The 17,227-nt window shown below is 46.2% G+C and overlaps 7 protein-coding genes across 7 annotated transcripts; 5 read left to right on the forward strand and 2 right to left on the reverse strand.

Annotated features, from left to right (window-relative positions):
* Window positions 1–1,449: 1,449 nt before the first annotated feature.
* Window positions 1,450–2,934, reverse strand: FOMMEDRAFT_19206 (uncharacterized protein). Its single transcript, XM_007265411.1, has 8 exons — window positions 2,801–2,934; window positions 2,582–2,731; window positions 2,472–2,515; window positions 2,316–2,403; window positions 2,228–2,265; window positions 1,836–2,171; window positions 1,658–1,773; window positions 1,450–1,591 (listed from the first exon to the last, which is right to left on the reverse strand). The coding sequence occupies exons 1-6, from the start codon at window positions 2,913–2,915 to the stop codon at window positions 2,118–2,120; spliced, it is 489 nt and encodes a 162-aa protein (XP_007265473.1). The 5' UTR covers window positions 2,916–2,934; the 3' UTR covers window positions 1,450–1,591; window positions 1,658–1,773; window positions 1,836–2,117.
* A 182-nt stretch (window positions 2,935–3,116) lies between these two features.
* Window positions 3,117–4,288, reverse strand: FOMMEDRAFT_106129 (uncharacterized protein; the record flags this gene model as incomplete). Its single annotated transcript, XM_007265412.1, has 5 exons — window positions 3,117–3,447; window positions 3,513–3,797; window positions 3,847–3,900; window positions 3,959–4,174; window positions 4,226–4,288. The coding sequence occupies 5 exons, from the start codon at window positions 4,286–4,288 to the stop codon at window positions 3,166–3,168; spliced, it is 900 nt and encodes a 299-aa protein (XP_007265474.1). The 3' UTR covers window positions 3,117–3,165.
* Window positions 4,289–4,452: 164 nt separating this feature from the next.
* Window positions 4,453–6,521, forward strand: FOMMEDRAFT_139997 (translation elongation factor Tu). Its single transcript, XM_007265413.1, has 11 exons — window positions 4,453–4,527; window positions 4,575–4,673; window positions 4,732–5,013; window positions 5,062–5,111; window positions 5,165–5,471; window positions 5,536–5,615; window positions 5,666–5,750; window positions 5,810–5,835; window positions 5,888–6,013; window positions 6,064–6,298; window positions 6,354–6,521. Exons 1-11 carry the CDS (start codon window positions 4,467–4,469, stop codon window positions 6,392–6,394), a joined length of 1,392 nt encoding a protein of 463 aa, XP_007265475.1. The 5' UTR covers window positions 4,453–4,466; the 3' UTR covers window positions 6,395–6,521.
* Window positions 6,522–6,638: 117 nt separating this feature from the next.
* Window positions 6,639–9,760, forward strand: FOMMEDRAFT_121185 (uncharacterized protein). The gene is made up of 8 exons (XM_007265414.1): window positions 6,639–7,493; window positions 7,547–7,686; window positions 7,742–7,784; window positions 7,837–8,378; window positions 8,426–9,028; window positions 9,084–9,191; window positions 9,248–9,511; window positions 9,569–9,760. The coding sequence occupies exons 1-8, from the start codon at window positions 6,647–6,649 to the stop codon at window positions 9,644–9,646; spliced, it is 2,625 nt and encodes an 874-aa protein (XP_007265476.1). The 5' UTR covers window positions 6,639–6,646; the 3' UTR covers window positions 9,647–9,760.
* Window positions 9,761–9,896: 136 nt separating this feature from the next.
* On the forward strand, window positions 9,897–11,368 carry FOMMEDRAFT_106136 (stomatin family protein). The gene is made up of 5 exons (XM_007265415.1): window positions 9,897–10,241; window positions 10,311–10,487; window positions 10,551–10,622; window positions 10,681–10,867; window positions 10,925–11,368. The coding sequence occupies exons 1-5, from the start codon at window positions 10,005–10,007 to the stop codon at window positions 11,293–11,295; spliced, it is 1,044 nt and encodes a 347-aa protein (XP_007265477.1). The 5' UTR covers window positions 9,897–10,004; the 3' UTR covers window positions 11,296–11,368.
* A 721-nt stretch (window positions 11,369–12,089) lies between these two features.
* On the forward strand, window positions 12,090–14,062 carry FOMMEDRAFT_19211 (uncharacterized protein). Its single transcript, XM_007265416.1, has 2 exons — window positions 12,090–13,815; window positions 13,871–14,062. The coding sequence occupies exon 1, from the start codon at window positions 12,411–12,413 to the stop codon at window positions 13,689–13,691; it is 1,281 nt and encodes a 426-aa protein (XP_007265478.1). The 5' UTR covers window positions 12,090–12,410; the 3' UTR covers window positions 13,692–13,815; window positions 13,871–14,062.
* Window positions 14,063–14,221: 159 nt separating this feature from the next.
* On the forward strand, window positions 14,222–17,219 carry FOMMEDRAFT_167186 (general substrate transporter). The gene is made up of 19 exons (XM_007265417.1): window positions 14,222–14,403; window positions 14,466–14,482; window positions 14,542–14,645; window positions 14,713–14,881; window positions 14,934–14,979; window positions 15,039–15,098; window positions 15,158–15,279; window positions 15,331–15,457; window positions 15,512–15,607; window positions 15,659–15,671; window positions 15,729–15,746; window positions 15,797–15,811; window positions 15,864–16,000; window positions 16,051–16,194; window positions 16,251–16,323; window positions 16,381–16,470; window positions 16,525–16,533; window positions 16,591–16,647; window positions 16,702–17,219. Exons 1-19 carry the CDS (start codon window positions 14,302–14,304, stop codon window positions 16,947–16,949), a joined length of 1,647 nt encoding a protein of 548 aa, XP_007265479.1. The 5' UTR covers window positions 14,222–14,301; the 3' UTR covers window positions 16,950–17,219.
* The last annotated feature ends 8 nt before the right edge of the window (window positions 17,220–17,227 follow it).

The following is a 17,227-nucleotide window of genomic DNA, read 5'->3' on the forward strand; positions in this document are numbered from 1 at the left end:
AGTACATACTTAGGAAGTGTATGTTTGAAATTGTTTGTCCTGGTTGCTTAGAATAAGAGTATAAGTGTTATTGTTCATTTCAACATTGCCTTCCTTTAATTTAATGTTGTTTTTGTTTAGGGTTTAAATAATAAATGTGTTCATCATGTTTTCTACAGTTTGGTTTGTTTTATACACAATGTTAGCTTGATGTTTAGTGTGTGCAAGCTTTGTAGCTTCAGTAGGAGGTTTACAGCATTCCTTAGAGAAATGTCCTGTTTTTCCACAATTGAAACATTTTGCTTTTGTTAGATTGAACAGATTTGGCAGATTGAATTTCCTCTACTTATTAGCTTTATACATTGTATTAGTGTGTACATTATTCTTTGTCCAATCATTAGAATCTTGTACTTGTTTAGTACAGTAATTGTTGTAAGCATTTTGTAATGTAAGGATTAGTTACTTCAGTTTGACTTTCTTATGTTTATCAACTGGTTTGCCTTTGTTTTGAGCATTAGTAGATTGTATTATTGTATTTACTACATGTGTATATTGCTCAGGAGTGGTAAACAATATTGCTGCTTTGTATGTAGAGTTGTGTAGTAGATTACTGTTAGCAGACAAAGTTGTGTATGCTTCCTTAAGTCTGTCTAATGTATGTCTGAAATGTTTTACATAGTCTCTACAAATAAACAGTGCTGATTTGTTAATAACCTTTTTACATACTGTCTAGGGGTTAAAGTGTTCTTTAAGCACTTTCATTAACTGAGAGATAGACATATCAAAGTGTATATAGTTTGCCAATATTGTGTCAGTAATGTTATTAACTATACATGTATGAATAGTCTTAGCCATCTCCCTCTCAGCTTTGTTCTACAGTTTATCCTTTAGTAAGTGTTTGAAGCATGTAGCTGTAACACTAGAAACAATGTAGTAGTGCTACATCTTGTAGTTCACTTCAGTCTTAAGCATTGTAATGTTTTGACCAAAGTATTTAGGTACATCAGCTGGTTTACAGTGTGTATCCATACATGAGGGAACCATAATGTGAATGTGTGCAAATGTATGCAAGTAAAGAGTTTAGAGTGTATAGTGGATGTATGTATACAGGGAGCTTAAGGCTCATAACCTGTTAAGAGGGAAAACTTAAGGGAGGCACACATAGACAAGGGGTGAGGTGACAATTGACTGCTCAGTGTCTCTCATCCTTATATTGTATGTATTCTAACTGAGACATTATGAAGTCATTGTCTCATGGTTCATCTGTTGATGAACTAATCATCTCATAATACTACTCCTTTTCTAGTACCTTTTTAACCTGGAAATCCTTCCAAAAGTCTACAGGAAGTCACCCACTGAGTCTTTTGGGACTTCGGAAAGCGCACCCGAAATTGCGCGATTATGTAATAAATGTAACAACTTGGGGGCACTCGCAACTCATCACCTTTTAATAACTTACTCTACCTCTACCAAAGTACCACCATCAATGTTGTCCACAGTAGCGCGGCGTGTGCCGCGCATTAATGCCCAACCTGTGCTGAGGCAACAACGACGAAATGCTGGAGGTGCGCCGCACTACAATGAACCGTCTGGTTATCTGTTCGGCGAGAAGGTATGTTTACCCCAATGCCATCTACTTATGCCTCGTTAATCACGCTAACGTCTTATCGCGCAAAAGCCTTTACCACCTGGTCAATCACGCCAAAGGGAAGGCTGGGAGATGTTGTGGTATTGGGGAATGTTCGGAGGCATGGTGTTTGCGGCAGTTGGCCTTTACTACAAGCCCGACACTAGGTTCGTGACAACCTCAACAACTGTGCTCTCTGCAAAGGATAAATATTGATGAACCCGTTCAGTATACAAAGCTGGGCCTTGAAGGAGGCGAAGCAGCGCATGGAAGCGCGCGGCGAGGAGGTCGAATATAAGCCATCATCGTAGTACCACCACCACTCACAATTAACTACGTCGCGCAATCAACTCTATTATGTGATGATAGACAACAAGACGCTTATTTACTCGCATGGACTGTTTTGGGCATGTTGAAGCCGTCTAGCATGTTGAAGCTATCCATTTTTGCGAATAACTATATAATGCATATCGTAAAGGACTACGGTAACCACAATTTATCGCGAGATTCTTCACGAGGACTCGCAGTGTGTCTTGTAGTCCTCTGCGTTCATCAACCCTTCGACCTTTGGGATGCAAACAATCAGGTTTGGGCGTGAAGTGAACGAATTGTGGAACTTGCCTCGCTCGGGTTGGAAAGCTTGATTTTGCAAAGCCATGCTAGATAAGAACTGTTAGTGAAAATTCCACCACTCGGAGTGTGTCTCAACCTTTGTCTTCAGGAGATTTGTTAATCAGACCAGGTTGGTCTGCAAGTCCGCTATTAATTTCTTCTACAGTCCCAGAGACGGGCGAGTACTGGGGAAGGAATATGAACCCTTAAGTTTAGCCATGGTATTCTGAAGTATTAATCGGATGAACTCAACGATGTCCGATGCTGCCTTCACACTCTCAACTGCACCAATTTGGTCTGTTTATGCCAGTCAGACTAACGGAACTGACATGTCGTTGTTATTGTAGCCGAGGGCATACGCACCGCCTTTAGACACTTTTGTGCCAACCGCAGGCAACTCAACAAAAACGACATCCCCAAGACTCGATTGTGCATAATCCGTTATGGATACCGTACCAATGTTTGTAGCGTCGTCAAAAGAAATAGTTTCATGGTCGCTAGTGTATTTTTTCGCTGTAAAACCATGTGCGAATTCCTAAATGAGATTGTTTCTAAAAATGTCTAGGATGGCATGGAACTTACTGACGAGGGTCCGCACGAAAGGCGAAAAGCTCTGCGGACGGCGAGCAGCAGCTAAAGCAGCTGCACGGATTGGACTTGAGCGCGACGCTGTTCGTAAGGCTGCTAGCATTGACATGGTTTTTTATGAAGGAGCGGACACGGGACGCGCTCCGTTCCGCGCTCCGACATAAGCTACTTATTTGTACGTACGTACGCTGCCGATCAACTATGACATACGTTATCTCTCAGTTGACTTGCACGCTTTCCTTTCCTCATCTAACACTCATTTGCGCAAATATAAAATAGTGATTGCAAAATTGTATGTACTACGTTCCCCAATATAACTTGCGCGTAAAAAAAATCCAGTCATGCCGTTTTACCAGCCTTCAGTCTTCCTTCTTCGCATTATCATCTATAGAATTCCCTATCCCGTTTGTACTCGGAGGGGCGCTATTTGACGGTGCTGGTACGACAGGAGGATCTGAGGACCCATTTCCGGTAAGTTGCCATGCAGGTATTGAAGGTCGTCCGACGAAACTTGGTAAGGAAGGAGATGGTGCGGTCGGGTAAGCTGGTCCTCGGCTCAAGAGAAGAGCTTTAAGAGACTTGAGCTCTTGCTGGAGTTCGCCTAAGGATTGGGACTGGCTTTCTTTGTTCTTTTCAATCATCTAGAAGACAATGATGTGTTAATCTATGGCCAGCTTCTTTTTCCCTTTGCACGAGCAGCACCTACTTTTGGTAGCATTTCTCGGATGGAATTAATTTCCTCCCTGATCTCCCGCATTTCGTCTCGAGTCCGAGACTCCCCTTCGCGCATTTCTTTTACGCATGCATCGACATCTTGTGTGGTCTGTTCAACCTTAACCTTCTGTTCTTCAACCGCTTGGCGAACTGCTGCAGTTTCAGCCTGAATTTCCTTCAACATTTTCTCAGCAGCGTCAAATTGCTCCGACAAAGCATCTCTGTCTGCTTCATAGGCAGTCGATGTCGGTGGTCTTAAATGGGGCAACAAGTATTTCTGTGCACACCTCAGTGAATGTAAAATACTTGTACATGGACCTACTTACGCGGGCTAAGGAGACTGCGCCATATACCAGACTTCCGGAAACAACAGCCATGATCTAAATGCAGTATGCAATTAAGATGAGTGGGAATGTTCTAAGTAGCGAAGTGACTTACGAAATAGTCCCTCCAGTCCAATGGCTGCTGAGACGGATGCGGGCCGTATACAGGATATGGAGGAGGTCCATACTGGTACGGAACCTGATACTGAGGGGATGGCATGCTTGCATTCTGTTTTAAAGATGCCTGTCTTAAAACATGTTCAATCTCCGAAGGAGTCAAGCCCTTGGCCTCGAGAAACTGGATGCGCTGGGTGAGGGTAGCTTCTTGGCTCTGAGCGGATCAGCCAAAAAGTCACTGAAGCAGAACGAAATATCCACCAACCTTGGGATCCGAAAGAAATGCAAGTGCGTTTTTTAAAAGTTCAGCTCGTTCCGGAGAGGCCATGGCTGTAGGAGTTAAAAGGCAGCAGAGCCGGTGCGCGCCTCTCACTCACGTGAAAGATACTCGCTCGCTGAATTCGCGTCTGTTTCGCGTAAAAATCGTGGGAAATTACCTAAGCACGTATTAAAATCCAGTCTTCACGTAGCACTCTCTCCAGGCATTCCAGCTCGCACTCATCACCATGTTTGGTCTCCAGCGGGCAGCCCCAGCTATGGCGGGCCGCCGTCTACTTTCTTCTCTTGGTAAATTCGGCGAGTTTGTTTCATACGTCGTGCTTATCTCTTTGTAGTGTCCCGGCAAAACTTCAGTTGTGCACGCTCATTCCAAAACGCTCTTGCATCCCCCTCAAGCGTTCCTCTTTCCACAAAAACCCATGCCGGATCTTTATGTAAGTATTTCTATATACGTAATAGTTATTTATATCTTACTCATTTGGATATTGTCAGTGTTGCGTCGTGGTTATGCCGAAGCAACTGGCAAATATTCGCGCACAAAACCTCACATGAACATCGGAACCATCGGTCACGTCGACCATGGCAAAACCACCTTAACTGCAGCTATCACCAAGACCCTTGCTGAGAGTGGGGGAGCAACCTTCACAGACTATGCGGAAATTGATAAGGCTCCCGAGGAGAAGGCTCGTGGTATTACTATCAACTCTGCTCACGTCGAATACGAGACGGCTGCACGACACTACGGCCATATTGACTGTCCCGGACATGCGGATTGTGAGTTTTCTTCGTATGGAAGCTAACTGTGTATTTAATGTCGATCAGACATTAAAAATATGATTACTGGTGCGGCTCAAATGGATGGTGCAATCATTGTGAGTCTACAATTCTCTGCAAGTTTATTTTCGTAACACATGTATTGTTCCAGGTTGTATCTGCTACGGATGGACAAATGCCGCAGACGCGCGAGCATTTGCTATTGGCTCGTCAGGTCGGGATTAAAAAACTGGTTGTTTTCATTAACAAGGTAGATATGGTCGACGACAAGGAAATGCTTGAGCTTGTCGATATGGAGATGCGTGACCTGCTTTCGACTTACAACTTTGACGGCGAAAATACTCCGATCATTATGGGCTCTGCTCTTGCTGCTTTGGAAGGTCGTAACCCCGAAACTGGTGCCGACAAGATCCGTGAACTGGTAGCGGCTTGCGATGCATGGCTTGAGCTGCCTCCTCGTAAGTCACTAACATTCGCGTACTTGACTTCTGAACACATGCTTGAATCTTTTTTTCTGAATAGGCGAGTTCGACAAACCGTTCTTGATGGCAGTTGAGGATGTCTTCTCTATCTCTGGACGTGGTACCGTTGCTACTGGTCGGGTACGTTTGAAGCTAGTCTACTCTGTGCGACAGCTAACATGCACATCTAGGTTGAGCGTGGAGTCGCGAACAAAGGTGATGAAATTGAAATTGTCGGCTTGAATTCGAGCTTCAAGACAGTGCTTACGGGAATTGGTAAGTTGGCATGTCGGGAACCTGGGCAAGTAGATTATAATTTTTTTGCCTCTTTTCAGAAATGTTCCACAAGGAGCTTGATCGAGTGTGTGATCAAGTGTTGACACTGCGAGCTAAATCTGAATTGCTTATCTTAGGGAGAACCTGGTGACAATATGGGAGCGCTTCTTCGTGGTGTGAAGAAAGAGCAAGTCCGTCGTGGTATGGTACTCGCTGCTCCTGGCTCCATCAAGCCTGTCAAGAGGTTCCATGCTCAGATCTATGTCCGTCCTTATGCTATCTGTTGAGAAGGCTACTGAATTACTTCGTACAGGTACTTACGAAGGACGAGGGTGGTCGCTACACTCCTTTCATGGCTAGCTACAAACCTCAGCTATTCTTGCGTACCGCTGACATTACTGTTACATTGGAATTCCCGGAGGGTACTCCTGACGCCAAGGAGAAGATGGTTATGCCTGGAGACCACGTTGAGATGGTATGCAACCTTCTGTACGATGCAGCTGCTGAAGTTGGCACGCGCTTCACTCTCCGCGAGGGTGGCAAGACGGGTATGTCCCTGCTTTATGTGTGTTGTATGCTTGTTTACTGACGTGCCTTTTCAAGTTGGCACTGGTATCGTGACCAAGATCCTCGAAACAGCATAGAAATTTGCATCTATCTATTAATATACTGAGCATTTGTATATGTCAATCCCACTCTGCTCATTAATTAGATATTTTTACGGCACGCTGCTATCGTTCGTGCTTTTCAAAAATAAATTGGATACAAACGGTATAATTCTCTGAATGTGAATGAGACCAAATAAGGTGTATTACGTACGCATCTATTAATGCTTCACAAACGTCCCTTAGCCGGTTCCAGCACACACACTCCCTCAGACAACTTCCAGTAGCATCATGTTTTCTGGCTTCAGAAATGTGATGGAAAACCTTGCACAACCACAACCTCGACCAAGCCATCCAGGCCGCTCTGAATCTCAGGAACTCGCAACAGACTCGGAGCGGTTGAATCACCAGCATGCGCGTGGTTCCGCGTCCTTTGACCTGTCCAGCGTTGCACATTCCACAGGCACTCTCGCCGAGTCAGCTTTTAGTAACCTACGTAAATCGCTTGCTGCGCAGCGTCCATATACAGCTACTTCGCCATCAGCAGAGTCTCCTCGTGCTGGTAGCTCTTCACCGAAGCCAGACCGCGAGCTTAGACCAGTGTCGAAACCCGGACTTGAGGAGCGATTGCGCGCGTCTTTTGCTATCGGGGATGTATCTACTTCTCCAACACCGACACCCTCGCATGCACCCTCACCAGGCCCTCACCGGCCAGCACCAACGAACGAAGTTGTGTCACCCAGATCGGTCCCTCTTCCCGATTCTGTACCCACCTCGCCCGTACCAATTGATATACCAGCTCCCATCCCATTATCTCTTCAGATTATGGATGTACCGTTAGAAAGCCATCCATTGGCGGAAGATGTGGTGGAACCTTCAGTCGGTAATGGTGGGGATAGTACTGCAAAGAGCAGGGACTTCAAGATTACGATTTCGCCTACACCTCGATATCCAGAAGCGGATATTCCGCTCCCTCTCGCGTCACCTGTACCGACTAATCTGTCGGCATCGCAGTCATCTCAATCGTCTCATCTCTCTGCTTCTCCAGTTTTGGAAAGCCCTGCGAAACCAAGCGGAACGGAAGAGGATACTGAAGGTCTAGAAACCAGACTGAAGCTCCTGGAGGCTCAATTTAATGGTATGCGTTTGCTTGGCCTGAACTGTTTTCTAGTTCTGATAGTTATCGCGCAGACGTAAGCACTTCTCTGAAGCGATTAACTGCAAGCCAAGACGCCGTAAACGCCGTGCTTGCGGAACTCACCCCAGTTCGAAACGTGGAAGACGTAGAAGAACTTAGGAAGTGTCTGCAGGATCTGAACCAGCAACGAAACGTATGTATGCTCAATCCTCAACACAATATATTCTTTTTAAAACAAAGGCGTGCAGCTGTCGCAAGAAGAAATTAAACGCTTGAATGGCAAGCTGAGCAGTTAGTCGTTAATATTTATCCTACGAGCACACTTCTTATGTTCCTCGTGAAGCGTACGACGAGCGGATTGACGAACTCCGCGATACCCATCGTCTAGAAAGCCGCTCACAGACAGAACTAGTTGACAATCTTCGCAAACAGCTTGAAGAATCCGAGGCTCTTCTAAAAGCCGCTCAAGTTTCGACGATGCAGGCAGAGGAGGACGCCCGGGCTCGACAAGTGGAAATTGAACAGGCTCGTGCAGAGGCGCAGAAACTCAGGAATACCGCTAAGGACGAAGAGGAGAAACGGGTGAAGGCCGTTAGTCTTCTGAAAACCGTACGGCAAAAACTTACCAAGGCGGAGAAAGAGAGGGATGATGCCGTCAAGGAAGTTGAATCCCTGAAGGAAAAGGAGAGAGCGGCATTGGAACGGGAAAGGCTTGAAAAAGCAAGATTCGAAAATGAGATTGAAGTTGTTCGTGGCGAAAAGGAGAGGGATATCGCAGGCTTGAAGTCTCATTTTGACAAGGAACTGGCTGGTATGAGGGATAAGTTGGAAAAGGAGTTTACCGCTCGCAAAGGTCAAATAGAGCTGGAGGTTGCATCGATCAAGGTATGTTCACCTCTGAGGGGAAGAATTGGTGTCTGACACACTCGAAGGCAGCTTTCCAGAAGGAAGTCTCTGCGAAGAACGCAAAAATCCAGACGCTCGAGAACTCCGTCCGATCTTTGAACTCCGAACGCGATTCTCTGTTCGATCAACTCCAAATGCGACAGGCTGAAGTCGAATCTTCTCAGTCAGCTCTTGAATCATTACAGAGCAGTACATCGGAATTGCAGTTCCAGCTTAGAGAATTGACGGAGCGCAACTCACTCTTGGCAGAAGAGCTGGCTGACGCGCAGAGGGAACTTGAATATCGCTTGCAGAAGCCTGCTGCGCCGGCAAATGATGATGTCCGCCTACGTGCTGTCTCGGAAGCGAAGTATGAGGCGAGGATTAACGAGCTAACTGCCCGATTGACGGAGGTTGAGCGCGATAGAAACGACACGGAAGTTGCACTTAGTCGGAGTCTGCAGCAGAAGACACAAGAGATTGAAGCACTCAAAAAGAGCATAGACACGTCTTCTCAGACGAAGGGGGTTACGGAAGAGGAGATGATGAAGTTACGGCGTGAGATCGAAGCCCTTCAACACGAGACATCCGTGTACAAAGAACAACTAGTCGAGTTGGATCGTCAGAAGGATCGTGTGAATGAGCTTGAGGTAGGTCATTGTAGGTGGATGACTTTGGACTACCTTGCTTACCAGCTATCCTTAGGCAAGGCTACAAAAGCAAAATTCCGATTTCGAAGAGCGGTCAGAGCAGTACGAACGTGACGTTGCCGAAGCCAAGGAAAGAGAACGGCAAGTCAGGGCATCGAACAAAGTAAGGCCATCAAAGTCCCGCACAAATCCATTCCATGATGACAATCTTGCTTTTAGACTCTGCGGGAAGAGCTCCGAAAAGTACAGACTTCAGCCGCATTCCTTGAACGACAGAGAAATCCTGGCATAGGCTATTGGGGAAATGTCGCACGGCATGAGAATTCTTCCGAAGCAATTCTATCATCCCCCACTCCATCCACACCAGAACTTGCGTCGACGTCGCGAGTAGGCTCCCCATCACCCGCAACAAGTGATCAGGAGGTTAACCTGGAGTACCTCCGAAACGTCATTCTGCAATTTTTAGAACATAAAGATATGAGAGTGAGTTGTCACCAAGCATTATCAGTCCGTGAATACTGACGCTCTTTGCACGTTCAGCCTCACCTTGTTCGCGTTCTTTCCATTATCCTTCACTTTACTCCACAGGAAACTCGTCGTCTAATAGCGAAAGTCTAGATATCAGCTTACTCACCGTTTATAATTGTTTATTTACTGTTGCATGGCTGGTCTATACCGTTGCATAGATTTGCTTTCTCTTGTGTATCCTTATCATTTGGAGGACATTAATTTATTACATTCAATCCATTACATTTGAGAGAAATAAGCTAATACAAGGACCCACACTTCGTTGCCGAATCAACGCGTCGATTTTGAAAGACTACTTTTGTGTTATTGCCTCTCAGACGCGTCACTTGCTGCCGGACCACCATGTTGCTTCATAAATAAATTCCACTCTTCTATAAGTCTTTCCTTCTGTTCGTACTGTGTGGTTCCAGGGAACATATCTTTAGTAGTTTCCTGCTACTTCTCGACCATGGGCATGATTACACCAGCTTCTCGTCACTTGCTGCGAGCATCCAGACCGACACTCGCCCGTACTTTTGCACCTCGGAGCGCAGGACAGGTTCGCACGTTGTTTGCGATTGTTCATCAAGGACATGAGGGATGGAGATTATCGCTCGGAAGGAATCCAGTCAAGCTAGAACCTGGCCTTAGCCTTATGGTCCCATTATATCACACCATACAAGAAGTTGACATGCGTGAGACGTCAGTAAGTTCTATCTACCGTATAACTATTGTGAAAATATATGGGTAGACTAACTTATCGTACCATGCATAGGTGAATATCACGGACCTCACTGGATTCACAAGCGACAACGTTCCTGTGCTTGTTTCTGGCTCTCTTTTCTTCCGAGTAAAGGACTCGTACGATGCGTGCTTCTCCGTGGATAATTTCAAAAAGAACGTCGCAAATATAGGCACGTCGGCTATGCGTTCTGTTATTGGTCATTTCTCGGTAAGTTTAATATGAGTGGTCACTTTTGTTGGTTCAATATTGTATTAATACGATGATTTGCAGTACGACGAAGTCATTGGGGACAGAAATAAAATCAACGGCAAGTTGCACGAAACTATTGGTAATAGTATCAGTGTGCGTCTACAATTCCTCTTCCTTTCTGATACGTACGGTTCGAACAAAGTGTGCTTAGAAATGGGGCGTTGAATGCACGCGGTTTGAGGTGCAGAACTTTCACCCATCCAACCGAGAAGTAGAGAAACAACTTGAGCTTCAAATGGCTGCGGAGCGAGAAAGACGGAAGCAAATTCTCGACACGCAGGCTCTGGTAAACGTCGCAGAAGGCCACAAGCAGCGTGCTATTCTGGAATCTGAAGGGCGTAAGTATTCCCGACGTCTCGTACTTAAACTACCTTTTGTTGACAAAAATATGACAGGGCTACAGGCACAGCTCAACACGTCTGCAGGACAGAAGCAGAAGCTTATTCTCGAATCAGAAGGGCAACTTGAAGCAGCAAGGAACGAAGGTAAAGCGCTGTCTCAACAGGTGGACATACTTGCAGCGGCTTTGACTGAGCCTAATGCGACGCCGACAAATGAAGAGAGGCGCAAGGCTCTAGATGCACTGCTTGAGCTGCGGAGACTCGAACAACTGAAGGCTATTGCTGCTGGTCACGGTAATTCAACATATTTCTTTGGAGATTCTAAGGGCACTGGTAGGGATTCATATGCTGTTGAGAATATGGAAAAGTGGAAGCGGAGCTTTGTAGACCGGGAAAACATTACACAGTCCAGCGGTTCAGCCTAGTATCTTTAGACATTTCACGCGTCAACGTACATGCATTGAATAGCTAGAAAAAATATACAGTCCCCTCTCAAGCTATTTTTAAATTAATACCAGTGTTTACATAAGCCATGTACAGAGATCTTCGAGAGTTAAAAAGTAGACTGTGTTCTTGAACAAGGCACTCTGGAATGCGACGCGCATTATTGAAATGCGCGACTCCATCGCAGCCAGTCTTACTCGATTTTCTTGCACCTCGTCTCCTCATTACACATAACCCATGTCGATTCACAAAGTCTTCTCGGCAGTTGCGTCCGACCTCCTCAACGCGCTGCTATTCTGCTGAGGCGACCGCACGCACGACCAATGCAAAGCCGTCAATACTCGACTTTACCGGGGGTCCAGAAAATGACCTAAGCCACTATGCTTCTCAAATGCGCAAATGCGCGCTGGATAAAGATGTCCTCGGCGTGTGGGCTGCCTACCGTCATATCGAGAACAAGTATCCTCGATTGGTGCTTGGTCCTGAACACTATGGTGTTACGTCTATCATGCTGCTCAACGCGTTTTCGGACCTTGACGGTTTGAAGAAACGAAAGGAGCATGAGCTACATGTGATGGAAGAATTGGCGTTTGTATGTGTGGGGGCTGGGTATGCGGAGGGTTTCCGTCAGATGTTGCTTTGCTTGCTTGCGAAGGGGCAACCGGAAAGGGTGATTAAGGTTTATGAACGGCTTGAACGCACTGTACTGGATTTGGATGAATCTGGACTAGAGAAAGCTACGGACAATTTAGATGTTGCATCGCACGAAATAGACGGCGAGTCCACCCAGCCCAGGATAGAGAATCCCGATATAAATCGCGTGGACGTTGCGGATATCATGGCTATAACTCTCGCAGCTCATGCTCAACTCGACAAGTTTAACGATGCCTTGCAATTAGTCTTACGACGCACTTCTCATCGAGTTACACGAGACAACGTTTTGAATTTGGGACGTGATCTGACGACTTACGAAATCCCACATGTGGATCATTTACTCGCGCAGACGAGTAGGTACGCAGAAGCTACTGGTATGGCGAAGCTCGTACAAAAACCTGAAGTCTTCAAAGCTCACGTTCGTAACTTACTCAAGGAGAAGATGGTAGAGAGGCGGTTGGAAAATGTGAAACGGATATTATCCAACGGCTTTCATGGCAAGACTCGATGGGCGGTGACGGGTGAATCACAGTTGAATCCGGATACACACCATTTGGTTACCGTTTCGCAGAAAGTGTGGGGTATACTTATGTACGCTTTCATTGTCGCGCGGATGGACGACGGGGCGGAAAACCTCTGGGCAACGATTCTGCGAATCGGGTATAGCCCAAACATTGATATATGGAATTCCTTGCTAGAAGGGTACCGCGATACGCACCAGGTCGAGCGACTACTTTTAACGTGGGACGTTATGAAGAAGGAACGTATACCTCTCAACGCTACTTCGTATGGTGCAAGGATAGCATGTCTTTTTCAAGCTCGTCGTGCAACACTTGCGATGAAAACGTTTGAAGAGTTCAAAAGGGCGCACCCGAATCAGGAGGACGGGTTGATATTTGTCTTCAACACGATCTTGAACGGATACCTCTTAGAGAGACGTCTAACAGATGCTGTGAAGCTATTCGAAGAAATGAAGAAGCATGGACCGCAACCGGACATCGTCTCGTACAATACGTTTATTGCCCACTATGCCAAGAGGGCGGATTTACATGGTGTTGCGGACTTCGTGCGACAACTTACAGAGGCGGGCGTCGAACCGGATGTGTTCACGTTTACGACGATTCTTTCGGCTATTTTGAAAGCGGGTATACCGAATGGCACGGCGAGACTGCTAGAGGTTATGGACAGTATGGGTGTGAAGCAGAATGTCGCGACGTACAGCGCGATTATCAACTCGCAAGTGCGGGAGGGTACACGCGAGGGCGTAAAGACTGCTTGGGAGCTTTTGCAGCAGATGGAACGCATGAAGGATACAAGGCCGAACATCGTCACGTATACATCGTTCCTTGCAGGAGTGCACCGGAGCCAAGAGCTGGACAAACAGTTGGTTGCATTGATTACGTCGGAGGTTGTGAAAACGATGAAGAGACGTGGTGTGCAGCTCAAATTGGGCACATACCATGTCCTGTTCAAGGCTTGTCTGGAGAATTCGAACCCGGAAGGAATGGACTTTTTCATGGATTATTACAACATGCTAGTTAGAAGCGGGATACCATTCCGGCATGATACGTGGTATATAATCTTGAATGGGTTGATACGGAGGGATGCCTGGACGTTGGCGAAGGAGATGAAGGACCGGATGTTGAGTTCTGGTTTTCAACCGATGTGGGGCGTGATGGAGATGGTTAAGTGGATAGAAGAGTGGGAGGCGGGGAATCGGTAGTATTATAGACGAATACATTGCATTGTAATGCATGACATGGTATGTGTGCGAGTGCTCTATTATGATGACGGTCCGCCGAAGAAAAGAGCGCGGCTCCAGCCTACTTGTAAATATCGATCGTAAACTGAGGAGATCAGTGAGTGAGGGTATTGTAGATAGTTTAGAATAAGTACACGTACTGTTATGAGCCCATTTCCGTCCGAGCCATTTACCGACGTAGGGCAGAAGGACGACGGAAAGGAGGAGCTGGAGCTGTTGGAGATTTTCCTCCCATTCCTGCTGAGCGATGCGGAACTCCTCGTCGGAGTCGTAGGCGTCGTCGCTATCGTCTGAGTCGCCGAGGGAGGAGACGGACTCTGGTGCCATTTAATGTTATTGAGACGAGGAAGAAGAGGTGATAGAGCCAAGGTCCGAGAGATTGTTTACGTGAAATGAATCATGTGGTCGTGCGGTGACTGCTCTAGCTCCAAACAAACAATCCCTTTTCGCCACACTCTTTTCACCCCGTTTACTAGACCAACACTAGCACACTCCTCCTCCATCACGGCGACCACTGTCCTTTCTTCGTCTCCATCCACCACGGTCTGTCGACACGTTCATCGCATGCACTATGGACGTCCCGCAGGCTGCTCCGCCTCCTCGAGGCTCCCGCCTTGTGGGCAACTCGCTCCTCTATGCGATCTCCATCTTCGCTAGTCTTGGTGTATTTCTGGTCTGTATATCAATTCAATCTCTCGTTCGTCATTCATCAACTCAATCCCGTTCGATCTCCAGTTTGGCTATGACCAAGGGTGAGCGCTCGCCACCATCAGTTACTCGCGCATCCATCAGCTCATCTGGCTTTTATTAGTGTCATGTCCGGGATCATCACAGGCCCATATTTCCAGAACTATTTCACTCTGACTGACTTTCAGTTGGGTACTATGGTCGCAATTCTGGAAATCGGTGCCTTTAGTATGTTCTTTCGCAATGCTTCTTTCTTCATTGAATTGGCGAATCTCATATGTGTTTTGCGTTTTAGTTACTTCTCTCGCTGCTGGCCGTATAGGGGACGTAATCGGCCGGAGGATGACTCTCTTCTGGGGTGCACTCGTCTTCACTATCGGTGGTGCTATCCAGACCTTCACAACAGGATTCTACATGATGATCGTCGGCAGACTTGTCAGCGGTTGCGGAGTCGGTTTGCTTTCGTATGTATCTCAGCTATCCATATTACGGCTATTTCTAACCTATTATGTTCAGGACAATTGTTCCTATATACCAGAGTGAAATATCGCCTCCAAATCATGTACGTTTGCGAGATCCCCTGTTTCACATTATTTGCATATTCACTGTGCTTCTTGTCAGAGAGGAGCGCTCGCTTGCATGGAATTCACCGGAAACATCTTTGGATATGCTTTCTCTGTTGTACGTCTTTCGTCGCAGATAGTTGACGTTGAGAATTTTCGTTAACTATTCGTTTACAGTGGACGGATTATGCTTGCTCATACATCGACTCTGACTATTCTTGGCGCTTGCCATTATTTATGCAATGCGTTATCGGTGGAATTCTTGCGGGAGGTTCATTGCTTATGCCAGAAAGCCCGAGGTAAGTCCACAGCATTGTCTTTCTAAACATGATGTTCATGTTACGTTGCAGGTGGCTGATAGATACCGACCGAGATGATGAAGGCATGCGCGTAATTGCCGACTTGCATGGTGGTGACCCGAACAACGTCACTGCACGAGAGGAGTTCCAGGAGATTAAAGACAGAGTCATATTCGAGGTAATAAGTTGCGATGTGATTCATCCTTGACGTAGTCTGATTGCAATCTACCAGCGTGAATCAGGCGAGGCAAGATCTTACATGGTAATGTGGAAGAAATACAAGAAACGCGTTCTTCTGGCTATGTCTTCACAGGCCTTTGCTCAGTTGGTATGCGCATTATTTTAATCCATTTGGCATCTTACTGATCTTGACGCGTAGAATGGTATTAACGGTATGACCATCTATGATGCGCCCGCCTCTAATCCGAAACTGACGTTATGACTGGAAGTAATCTCATATTACGCCCGTAAGTCATTCGGAATTCCTGCTTTGGTACTTTACTTACACTGCATACAGCTCGGGTTTTCGAAGGTTTGTACTGCATTGATTGGTGTCTTTCACGCCTGATTCTATGTCTTCGCAGAGGCTGGCTGGATTGGTCGTGATGCTATCCTCATGGCAGGAATCAATGCTCTAATTTATCTAATGAGTACCGTTCCAACCTGGTTCTTGGTTGACCGCTGGGGGCGTCGTGCAATCTTGATGTCTGGTGCTGTTCCGGTAAGCATGACAATTTGGTCCTTGAAGAATCTCTGCGCATAATATTATAGATGGCCATTTCGTTGATCCTGACAGGATGGTGGATGTACATTGATGTTCCCAAAACTCCGCAAGCAGTTGTTATCTGTGTCATCATTTTCAATGCTGCCTTTGGCTACAGTTGGGGACCCATTCCGTGGTTGTATCCGCCTGAGGTACGCTATGGAAACAATAGATTCATAGCAAATGATTACTCACGTAGTGAAATCAGATTATGCCCTTAACAGTTCGTGCCAAGGGTGTGTCTATTTCCACGGCGACAAACTGGGCATTCAATTTCCTCGGTTAGTGAATGTGACTTAACATGAAAAACAATTGTTGACTAAGTTTTCTCCGATTAGTTGGTGAGATGACCCCAATTCTGCAAACTGCGATTCAATGGCGTCTGTACCCATTGCACGGCTTCTTCTGCACTTGCAGTTTCATTCTTGGTACGTCAGTACGCGTGAATAAAGTTTTCGTCGTTATTGATTTGTTTTAAACAGTCTACTTCCGTAAGTACTCATTTGAGAAAAGTCGTGTTAGTTGACAATGTTTCGTATTTCAACCAGTCTTCCCCGAGACCAAGGGAGTGCCTCTGGAAGAGATGGACGCTGTGTTTGGAGAAGGTCTGTCCGGAGTCACAAATTTTTGATCGACGCGGTTCCTGACTTGTTTAACAGAGGAACGTATTGAGGAGGAAGAAGAAATGGAGGAAGAGGTGCTCGAGCGTACTTCATTCGCCAGAAGTCGAAGCACTCTTAGCCTCACTTTCAATTACGGAACTGTTGGGAGAGTGACGCCGAAGGCTACAACGCCGTCTGCTTCCGGAGAGGGTTCACGAAACCCGTTTGTTTGGATGCGTCGGTCAAAAAGCCAGAATGACGCGGGAGAACGTGAACCTCTCAACCCAGGCCCAGGAAGAAGCTAGGTTTGAGTCTCGTTTTTCTTTGGAAGCTCTATCTGGAATCAATCCAGTCCATCTATCCTTACGAACTCACTGTTATGAGAATGACGAGTCTCTTAACTCATAGACAGACCAAGAACTATCGGAGACCAGAGAGAGGCTGAAAATAAGGTCCTTTCTTGTCTCTAAGTCTTGTATCAAATCATTTGCATAGTTGCATCTCATTTGCATATTCCGTAATTATGTTTTTTACCAAATGATGAAATATGGCGGATGAGTCCGCTAAGTATGTTTCTTTCTGA

The sequence above is a fragment of the Fomitiporia mediterranea genome (assembly GCF_000271605.1).
Source record: "Fomitiporia mediterranea MF3/22 unplaced genomic scaffold FOMMEscaffold_5, whole genome shotgun sequence".
NCBI lineage: Eukaryota > Fungi > Basidiomycota > Agaricomycetes > Hymenochaetales > Hymenochaetaceae > Fomitiporia > Fomitiporia mediterranea.

Excerpts from the sequence above, each read along its gene's own strand:
- FOMMEDRAFT_19211 (XM_007265416.1), top strand. The coding sequence starts at position 12,411 with ATGGTAGAGAGGCGGTTGGAAAATGTGAAACGGATATTATCCAACGGC.
- FOMMEDRAFT_19206 (XM_007265411.1), bottom strand. The coding sequence starts at position 2,915 with ATGTCAATGCTAGCAGCCTTACGAACAGCGTCGCGCTCAAGTCCAATC. Across the intron at positions 2,516-2,581 it reads CACAAAAGTGTCTAAAGGCG|ACCAAATTGGTGCAGTTGAG; the intron begins GTGCGTATGCCC and ends TGGCATAAACAG. Across the intron at positions 2,266-2,315 it reads CAAATCTCCTGAAGACAAAG|CATGGCTTTGCAAAATCAAG; the intron begins GTTGAGACACAC and ends GTTCTTATCTAG.
- FOMMEDRAFT_139997 (XM_007265413.1), top strand. The coding sequence starts at position 4,467 with ATGTTTGGTCTCCAGCGGGCAGCCCCAGCTATGGCGGGCCGCCGTCTA. Across the intron at positions 4,528-4,574 it reads CCGTCTACTTTCTTCTCTTG|TGTCCCGGCAAAACTTCAGT; the intron begins GTAAATTCGGCG and ends ATCTCTTTGTAG. Across the intron at positions 5,472-5,535 it reads ATGGCTTGAGCTGCCTCCTC|GCGAGTTCGACAAACCGTTC; the intron begins GTAAGTCACTAA and ends TTTTCTGAATAG.
- FOMMEDRAFT_167186 (XM_007265417.1), top strand. The coding sequence starts at position 14,302 with ATGGACGTCCCGCAGGCTGCTCCGCCTCCTCGAGGCTCCCGCCTTGTG. Across the intron at positions 16,001-16,050 it reads TGATGTCTGGTGCTGTTCCG|ATGGCCATTTCGTTGATCCT; the intron begins GTAAGCATGACA and ends ATAATATTATAG. Across the intron at positions 16,648-16,701 it reads GGACGCTGTGTTTGGAGAAG|AGGAACGTATTGAGGAGGAA; the intron begins GTCTGTCCGGAG and ends CTTGTTTAACAG.
- FOMMEDRAFT_106136 (XM_007265415.1), top strand. The coding sequence starts at position 10,005 with ATGGGCATGATTACACCAGCTTCTCGTCACTTGCTGCGAGCATCCAGA. Across the intron at positions 10,623-10,680 it reads CTATTGGTAATAGTATCAGT|AAATGGGGCGTTGAATGCAC; the intron begins GTGCGTCTACAA and ends AAGTGTGCTTAG. Across the intron at positions 10,868-10,924 it reads TATTCTGGAATCTGAAGGGC|GGCTACAGGCACAGCTCAAC; the intron begins GTAAGTATTCCC and ends AAAATATGACAG.
- FOMMEDRAFT_121185 (XM_007265414.1), top strand. The coding sequence starts at position 6,647 with ATGTTTTCTGGCTTCAGAAATGTGATGGAAAACCTTGCACAACCACAA. Across the intron at positions 7,494-7,546 it reads CCTGGAGGCTCAATTTAATG|ACGTAAGCACTTCTCTGAAG; the intron begins GTATGCGTTTGC and ends GTTATCGCGCAG. Across the intron at positions 8,379-8,425 it reads TGGAGGTTGCATCGATCAAG|GCAGCTTTCCAGAAGGAAGT; the intron begins GTATGTTCACCT and ends ACACACTCGAAG.